General features: G+C 35.3%; 1 protein-coding gene across 5 annotated transcripts in view; it reads left to right on the forward strand.

Annotated features, from left to right (window-relative positions):
- Positions 1-9,250, forward strand: part of LOC125671839 (substance-P receptor-like) — a 56,222-nt gene extending 46,972 nt beyond the window's left edge. For all 5 annotated transcript variants that reach the window (XM_048907792.2, XM_048907793.2, XM_048907794.2 and 2 more), the window contains 3 exons: positions 1,756-1,857; positions 6,625-6,733; positions 8,993-9,250. In XM_048907792.2, coding sequence (XP_048763749.1) covers positions 1,756-1,857; positions 6,625-6,733; positions 8,993-9,090 — 309 coding nt within the window. In that variant the 3' untranslated portion in view covers positions 9,091-9,250. The remainder of the gene's footprint in view (positions 1-1,755; positions 1,858-6,624; positions 6,734-8,992) is intronic.
- Positions 9,251-9,792: the final 542 nt, after the last annotated feature.

A 9,792-nucleotide genomic window follows, 5' to 3' on the forward strand; every position in this document is an offset into this window, starting at 1 on the left:
AGCAATTTATTCATTATCTAATAACGTTTATGTAAACTTCCTTTACGGGAATAAATATCACTTCGTAATAAGCGTGAATTCAAGAATGGGGGGAGGGGGGATGCACGCGGTATGCTAATAAGATAGTCACGTTGTCAGCAAGCTGCTTGTTCCCGAAAGAAAATGTGACAAAAACACAGGTCATTTTTTGAAAGTATTTTCATTTATACATCTACACTGTACAAACGTAATGTTTTGTCACATTATATAAAGGTTTTGGTTTTATTTTGATTAAAGAATACCGTAGCATTAGTATCTTTATTAAAATTTAGCATTAAAATAAATGAGCACAAAACCTTTAATAAGAAACCAGAGACGAAATGAGAGGGAATTCGATGTTTTCGTTGGGGGGGGGGGTGTCATACTAACTTTGAGCATGGCAAAAATTTATTCTAGGATACACCCCCCCCCCCCCTGCGAAATATCTTGCTCTGTATTTCCAGGGGGGATTCCATGCTGCACTGTACGACGACGGTATATGTATCTTGCTATTTATATTCTCTGTAGAAGTCACAGGGATTTTATTTCTTTGTTTAGATCCATCATCAATACTCTCATTAAATGTATTTCGCCGGGAAATTTTTGATGTATTTGATTTCAAACTGTGTAAATTTGAATAAAATTGCCGATTGGTTCCCGTTGACTTAATTCACCAGAGTTCACGACCAGTCGTCACTTACAAATACAATATTTCCAAAATCAGAAGATTTCTGATTGAAACTGAAATTCTATCATACACTATTATTGGTTTTCAGGATTGATCGGTAGCATGGGACTTTACACAGACTTAACGATAATTCAGCGATAAATATTATTACAGGCCCACGGTCCTTACAAGACCATGTTCTTACAAGAGAACTTTTGACATAATATTGTGGTTAACAGTAATGCACGGTTAAAGCAACCACACTTCAGATGAATTTATATTTACCAGTTATAATGGTGTTAGTTATTGCCATTCCCCACATAGGTACAAATAACGAATATATCATTGGGTATAATGAATTACGGCTGTTAAGAAGCGAAATAGGGCGTCCTTCATATTTCGTTATTTACGGTGTATGTCTATACATTTATTTGTCATTTATTTGAACTGGGAAAACCCCCACAACAGTGTACCGTGTGTGAACATTTCATACCTGCAGTAAGTGGCTGGGTATGTAAGAATCACATAATGCATGGCCTTCAAAGGACAGCATAAACAAGGTCTCACTATTGGCGCAACCTTAGCTTGAAAACCGTGCACAAACCATCCATATATCAACACTGATCCCACATAAAAAGGCAGAACACTTGCAAAAATGGGAGAACCGAACCAAAAACCAATTTTTTTTTTGTGTTATGTCACGTTTCATTGAAATAGTGAAAACATACAGGACAATCAAGGCAAAACACGGACGGACGTACAGACATACACAATACACCATTATACGTCCAATCAAAAGACTAAAACTAGCAAGTAAGTAAACTGAAACGATAATAACGTAAACCTTGATTTGTATCTCATCCATATACAAATAATTTCACAATTCTAGTTCCCCTTACCCCACAAATCTGTTTAAAACCCCACAGAGAAGTTGATTGATGCACGATATACGACACGGATAACAATCGATCGCAATAGGCCGCCCAAGAGACCCAAGTTACCTACAAATATACAATGTTTACAGTTTGACGTAAAAGTAATAACTATTTTGGATTGTAAATTTCTTTCAGATAATTATCATGCTGATAACTATCTTGGTTGTGTTCTGTGTTTGCTGGTTACCGTGTCAGGTTATGTTACTGTACACAGAACTCCGGGACACCAGGAGCCAGGTAAGACTCTACCCAAGTATACATTTACAAAATTAGATTTCCATTACCAGTATACATCTACAAAATTAGATTTCCATTATAAGCAAATATACACCTACAAAATTAGATTTCCATTACCAGTATACATCTACAAAATTAGATTTCCATTACCAGTATACATCTACAAAATTAGATTTCCATTACCGGTAAGTATACACCTACAAAATTAGATTTCCATTATAAGCAAGTATACATCTACAAAATTATATTTCCATTATAAGCAAATACATGTATACATCTACAAAATTAGATTTCCATTATCAGCAAGTATACATCTACAAATTTAGATTTCCATTATAAGCAAGTATACATCTACAAAATTAGATTTCCATTACAAGCAAATATACATCTACAAAATGAGATTTCCATTACAAGCAAATATACATCTACAAAATTAGATTTCCATTAACAGTAAGTATTCATCTACAAAATTATATTTCCATTACCAGCACGCATTTTGTTCGGGTAAAATAACACTTGAAATAACTATTGTCAATAAATTTATAAAATGGGTGTTGCATTCTTTTCCCTGTACCTATTGCAGGCCCCTATATAAAAATAATTAACTGTTGTTAAATAACGTGAAGAGTTCAGAGATACATGTAGCTTGTCGGCGACTGATATGCAGCGTGTTGTGTTCAAAGACATCTGCTTTGGCAGTTCCTATCAAAACGTAAAGCACAAATAAACCATTTAACAAACAAACACCCCCCCCCCCCACACACACACACACACATACAACGCACAATGTCCATTTCAGTGATTTAATAAAGTAGACCCCTCCCAAGTTTTCTTTCTTTGGAAAACAACCCCTGTAAACAAAATAATGATTGAATTTTGTCTCCGATATGCACATGTTTATATATTACAAAAATCTGACAATTCTCATTTTTCCTATTCAGGTTTGAACAGTGTTAATACTTTTCAAATTATTTAATGTGTAACCGTTAAATTGGTCTTGTGGTTATGATATTTGACTTCAAAACAATTATTGTGGTACATGCAAGGTGAAGATAACGAACCGTGATCAATCTCATAACTCCTACAAGCAATACAAAATAGATAGTTGGGCAAACACGGACCCCTGGACACACCAGAGGTGGGATCAGGTGCCTAGGAGGAGTAAGCATCCCCTGTTGACCGGTCAAACCCGCCGTGAGCCCCATATCCTGATCAGGTAAACGGAGTTATCCGCAGTCAAAATCAGTGTGCCAAGAACGGCTTAACAATCGGTATGAAACACGTCAGACACGATTTGACCCAATGCGAGGTTGTATTGACGAACTAGATCGTTATAACGACCATAGAATTTGCGAAATGCTGACTTCAATCGAGACTGTTGAAATCCCTGTACCATCAACTTGTTTGTCAGTAGCTTACCTCGATTTAAAAACTGACTATACCCAGAACAAGCTCTTGCATATCGAATCAGTTGAGATATATAAACACCATATGCAGGTGATAAAGGAATATTGCTACATAAATGTGGGAAGTTAACGATGGAGAAGCTGAAATCATCCCGTTTGTCATACAGTTGAGTTGTTAGTTTGCCGTTAATGTCTACTTTCAATAAAATATCTAAGTATGAAGCAGAAGTGGACGACTCTGTGGTGTCCTTTATTTCGAGCTCACAGGGATATATCAAATCGACATATGAATGAAAGCTATCATTGTTAATAGACAAAACGTCATCGATATATCTAAAAGTCGAATTGAAGGTCACAACGAGAGATTTTTTCTTCTCACGTAGAAGTTTTTGAATAAATTCTACTTCATATGAATATAAAAACAGGTCAGCTAACAAAGGAGCACAATTCGTGCCCATGGGAATTCCAACAGAAGGATAGATGGTACGTACTTTTGTTTTCATGTGCCTAATGCGGGATTTTAATATCCCTCTTATGTTTTTAACCCATTCTGACAATGTATGAAGTTCTTCTTTTTCATATTTAGCCCATCGTCTGGCATAATCTTCGACATATATATAAATCTTTGGATTTAAAGCGAATTCTATCCATCTGAAATTCCACAATTCAATATCAAGTCAATTGCTTTGTTTGTATGCTGCTTACGTCCCGAGCCTGTCTGTTCTGAGTCTGGACTATCATTTTGTAATCTGTGCCCTAACCTTGTATCTTGGTTGGCTTAGAAGTTGTTTACTATTTATATCTACTCTTTTGGAAGAGGATGAACGGACGGGTTCATTTTAATATTAGCCCTGTGAGGACTGGGGTGTTTTAGTTCTCACAGTAGTAAATATTCTCTATTCTGACACCCCCCCCCCCCCCAAAGAAGGAAACGCATAATAGTACCTTTTCGCTGAATCTTTTCAAATAGTTTTCGGGGGTCTACAATGATTCGCCTGATTACCTCTTGTTAAAGCTACTGTTTACTGGATAGGTACATTTATTCTGCAGAATTTAAGGACAATAAAATGTGTTTTCATAAATTACTAATATCAGTCTCAGTAACTCGAGATTGTTGAAAGTTCCTAATGCACGTGATTCAAGCACCAGTAGTTTATCAAAAGTATGGGTTCTCGATGATATTTGATTACGTTGTCATTAAATGCAACCAGTTTTTTGTGAAATAAAATAATGCTCAACGCAATTGGTCGACTGGAGACGTGTGTCACAATTTGCAGTTGCACGAGATTTAAATGTTTCACAAATCTCAATATCTCGCCTTTGGAGCAGATATCAATAGCTTTTCGTCATAGAGCAGGTAAACCACGCGTGACGTCAAAATCACAGGATTCCTTCATCCGATTGCGGCATCTTCGTCAACGAATTACAACAATGTCATCTACAACATCTGCCATTCCTTTGCAGAATATCAGAGCAGACTCTTGCAATCTTTGCAATCGACTACGGGATGCTGGAATAATAGCGCGTAGACATGTTTGTGGCATTGTTAAGACTCCGTAACATTGCCAGAACAGAATTCAATGGTCTCAGACTCATAGAGTATTGCCGCGGTAACCTGGTGGACAGTTTGATTAAGCAATGATTATGATTCTCGATATTTACTGCAGAGGCATGATGGAAGATTCAGTGTATAGGTGCCAAAACGAACGTTTTGCTCAAAATTGCATCCAGGAGGCTGACTGGTTTGGAGGGGGCAACAATGTCCTATACAGGCAGTACATCATTGGTTCACATACAGGGTAATTTGATGGCTAACGGTATATTGATGAAGTCATACAACCACACGTGGTTCCAATAATGCAGTATCCCGGAGCAGTATTCCAACATGACAACACCAGGCCATATACTGCTCGTCTAACACGTGATGTTCTGCAAAGACACAGTATCCGGGTTCTTAAGCTTCCTTGGTCATCCAAATAACCAGATTTGAATCCCATCGAACACACATGGAATGAACTGGATACGCACATCCGCCAAATACAACCGCAGCAACAACTGGTCCAAGCTCTTTAGTTAGAGTGGAACAACATCCCTAGACGTTTTTAGGAACTTAATTTCGTCCATGGGAAGGCGTTTTCAGCTATTGAACTTGGGTGACCTTAAACTGTTAACGGCTGTAATTGTCATTAGTGGTCATGATCCCAGCGTTTACATCATTTTTGTGTTATCAATAAATAAATTATGAAGTACTTTCCATGTCTTAAAATGAATATGAAATTGTACTATGCGTTTCGTTGTTCTTTTTTGATCAATATACATGTATTTTCAGCGGAGTTACGCAAATATGTTTAAATCGGGTCGAGATTTTTCACCATTTGTTGAGACGTCACATAACACAGAAATTCCGTACATAGAAATATTTTGCATCGATGCAATTTGCTCTTTAATCAGATTTTTATATATTTGTACGTGAGAGAAAGTGGTCTCTTATTTGATAAAGATGTAGCACGGGCACCTTCCGATATATGTCTTGATGGATTTGTCCGAGGTAATTTGTCGCCGTGACTGATGTTAAATTCGCCCATACTAACTATCCCCTAATCGTGCTGAGTAAGGATTGTAGACAAATTTAGACGAATCTTCTTCCCCACCATCTTATTTCTTTGAATCAACGCAGTTTCTGAACATGTTTTACTGTATTCAAAGAAAATATCCTAGCGAGACCAATAGCTGAAATAAAATGAACATCAATTTCACAATTACCAAACACTTCATATCCCACATCCAAAATGGAAAACAAGATTTCACATTCACAATTAAAAATCAATTCCATTTTTTTAGTTTTAGAATCCTACTTCCATTTAGTTTTATCGCGATTTATTGAAAGTCATGGGATGTATCCAACACCCATTAATCAGACTGGAAAGTGATGAACCATTTAAGATGCAGTTAAAAATTGCATGGGAAAATTGTGATAATGTGCATAACTTCATGTATTATAACTCTCTCTCTCTCTCTCTCTCTCTCTCTCTCTCTCTCTCTCTCTCTCTCTCTCATTTCTTCCCGAATATCACTACTTCTTAAAACCTTTGATATGTTCACCGTTTAATTCAAAATGATTTCAGAACGTCAATATTACAAAATTTAGCAATTCAAATTAAGAAATATGAAAACTAAGTTTGGCAAAAACTGTATCAAAAAATATGAAGTGATACAAGTTTCATTTTCCAATGCCGTATGTTTTATGGAAAAAAGGTTTATTGTTAAATTAATTCATAAATGCAGATATTCAGTAAGTTATTCTGGAAGGTTTAACAAACATCTTTACTTCTTCATCACCACTGCTGGTTTTTTTCTCCAGCTAGATGATTGGTACTACAAGTTTGAATTCGCTGCATACACCATGGCGTACTCCAACAGCGCTCTGAACCCTCTGATCTACGCCGGATTTAATGAAAATTTCAAACAAGGTAAACGTTAGTATATAACAAAACAAATCTGTAGCATATAACATCCGACCCGTAGCGTCATCCTATTTGTGAAGGTGACAAAATCTTGTTCAAGAGGTGATTTGGTTGGTGAACATGGTATATTTCTACATGTAGGGTTTGAACATTATAGAATAGAACACCGTGATACGCAGCGTAGCAAAACATTACGGTATGTGAGAACCGCATGCACAACTTAGTATCTTAGATCTTCCTGTCGTTTGTTTTAAGTTTCCCTAGTGATGTAGCTTGGGCACATTTATTTACATACATGAGCATTCAAACCTGCATATTAATACATTATATATGTGTTTTGTGTCTAATAAACAATTTTAAGGTAGATCACTCCTTAAAACCGGGAAACATACTAATATTTGACTACTGTAGGTTTGTTGTATTCAAAATCGATCTTTGTTTTTTTACTTTGCCAATATTGTTTTCGGCCTTCATTGAATGTATATGCATACTCACGTACGTTTGCGTATATACCTATGGATTAAATGGGGAAAAAGAACATGACATCTTAACCTTTCATTTTACCCTTGATACATGACAAAAAACTCATTAAACTGTAGTTTGAATTGTCCCCCTTTGCAGTGTCTGCTAAATGACGAAATTTCCTTCTTTACCCTATCAAATGTAAAAGATTATAGCCAGTTATTTTAGTTGAATGCAACTGATGAAAAAAAAACAAAACAACAACAACAAATGTCAAAGCTACTGATTAGAAAATTATAAAGGTCGACGAAGGGGAATAAGATATTTTCACCGCAAACTTGTGGACAATAGGTGTATTGTAAGATAACTTTCCCGCAACAGAACACAAGAAAATGTCCATTATAATGACCTTGGTGTTTTTTAATACTTCACCTTGAAAACCAGAAAGATCCACAATCCTGAAGATAAGATAGCATTAAACGAGAATAAAACGGCATTAATGAAAGTACATTTGAAGTCGAAAACAAAATAGAACAAAATAATTCGGAAATTAAACAAAACCTGGCTTAGTAAAGGCGAAGTTTGGGTACAATAATTGGAGTAAAAATAAGGTAGTGTAGAATAAGAGGAATGCTAGGTTTTAAAGGTGCTGCTCAGCCGCGAATCATAGCAATATTTAAGGTAGATGCATTCCATGTATCATTACAATGATGTACATGAGCATACATTTACTACACTTTATATACCTCGTGTAGGGTGGGAGAGATGCACCTGATATCTTCAGTACCATTTTCACTCCAAAAATTGTAATCAAACCTTGCTTTCCAGTTTCACACACACACACAGTTTACATGTGAATTGTTGTAAGAGGTTTTCTTCTAGACACATTGACCTTTGAATTTTTTTTTCACATATCTATTTTTAAATATAACAATAAGATGCCAAGCACCATTTCAGAGAGTTTGACAATTATTGAGAAAGAACGGAGCTTTAAAACAATTTCCCTTCCAATGACCTTCAATAATCATTAGTAACCTTGACAATCATTAGGCCTTATGGTACCATTTCTGCAAGTCAGACAAAATTTAGGGGGGGGGGATAAGGAAGGAGTGATCTCTCTTAATTAGAACCACTATATTTTGTAATAATCTAAGCTGATTTAAGGTAGATCGATCCTCGAGTGATGTTATAGGTTTTTGCAAAAATCTTTATTAATTCATACTTTGCGCATGATAGAAATATATCTCTCAGAGGAATTTTATTCACTGGATAAAATAAAAAGTATGGTAAACTATTGATAGTGAAAAGCATATATATTTTCCATAGATAATCAATTATTTATAATGAAAAATATGCTGACAAGGACAATAACTTCTATCCTGGTATTTCCTCTACTGTATCAATGTCTATGATACAATGATTTCGCGAATATCCACAATTAATTTATACATATTTATATATTAGCAGTTTTTCTAAGCTGTTGACATTAAAAATTTGCCATTTTAACAAGTTTTTATCTTTTTTTGTATTATTCTGTTTTACAAAAATGTGTGATTTTTCATGTTGACCTATACTTCTGTTTTAGTATGTCTGATATCTTTTAAAGAGGTGAAAACATATACATTTTATTTGGTTATTTCCTGTAACTAAATTAAGCTATATTGAGTGGAAATTAAATTAATACAGTTTTTCCACTTTCAACCATTAATATTGATAAATCACATGAGGATGGAGCTACCTTAATACAATTCTAATACATCAATTGGAATAAACATATTTATCAATATTTTGTAAATAATTCAGGTCTTCTGAGTATCTGGCGACGCATATCCGGTGACCCCGGAAGGCGACTTACACACGTGTATGGTACTTACACGGAGACGACATATACTGCAGTTTAAGTTCATCGCGGGAAGAAGGACCGTTGAGATTTTGAGCAGATAAATATCAATTGTTGTTTGTAAACTTTTATATTCATAAATGTGTGATTTTCGTTCATGTTCATAATCACTGTCGTTATTTCCCCCTACATAGATATGTGAAAATAAAATATGACGAAAACTGAGTTGTTGTTTTTAAATCTGAACTGTCAAATTTTATATGGGAAAACTCAAACCTGACAGGTCCTTTTCTACAACGGTATATTCGTTAAAATTTTTAAAATCTTTACATTTCACGGTAACGGATCGAACGTTTGAATATAATTCTTGTGACCTTGACATATAATAACTATGTTTGCAGATTCAAAGATATGACATAGACAGGAATTTCAATGATTATACTTAATTAAATAAATTTCTCTCCAAGTGATCTCAGCATAGTCTAACAGGAGCTTGGACACTATGATAACCCCACACTTAATGCGTAACATATGTTATAGGAGACACGATAATTCGAATATCTCGAAGATCTAGATTTCTGGAAGCGTTCTCCCAGTGCTGATTGTTTCAGATTGACGTTTTAAATCAAACTATTCACAAGGTACATGAAAAGGAGATGATAACGAAAAGCGATCAATCTCATAACTCCTATAAACAATACAAAATTAAGAGTTGGGAAAACACGGACCCCTGGACATACCAGATGTGATATCAGGTACCTAG

Source organism: Ostrea edulis, chromosome 4 (genome assembly GCF_947568905.1).
Source record: "Ostrea edulis chromosome 4, xbOstEdul1.1, whole genome shotgun sequence".
Taxonomy (NCBI): Eukaryota; Metazoa; Mollusca; class Bivalvia; order Ostreida; family Ostreidae; genus Ostrea; species Ostrea edulis.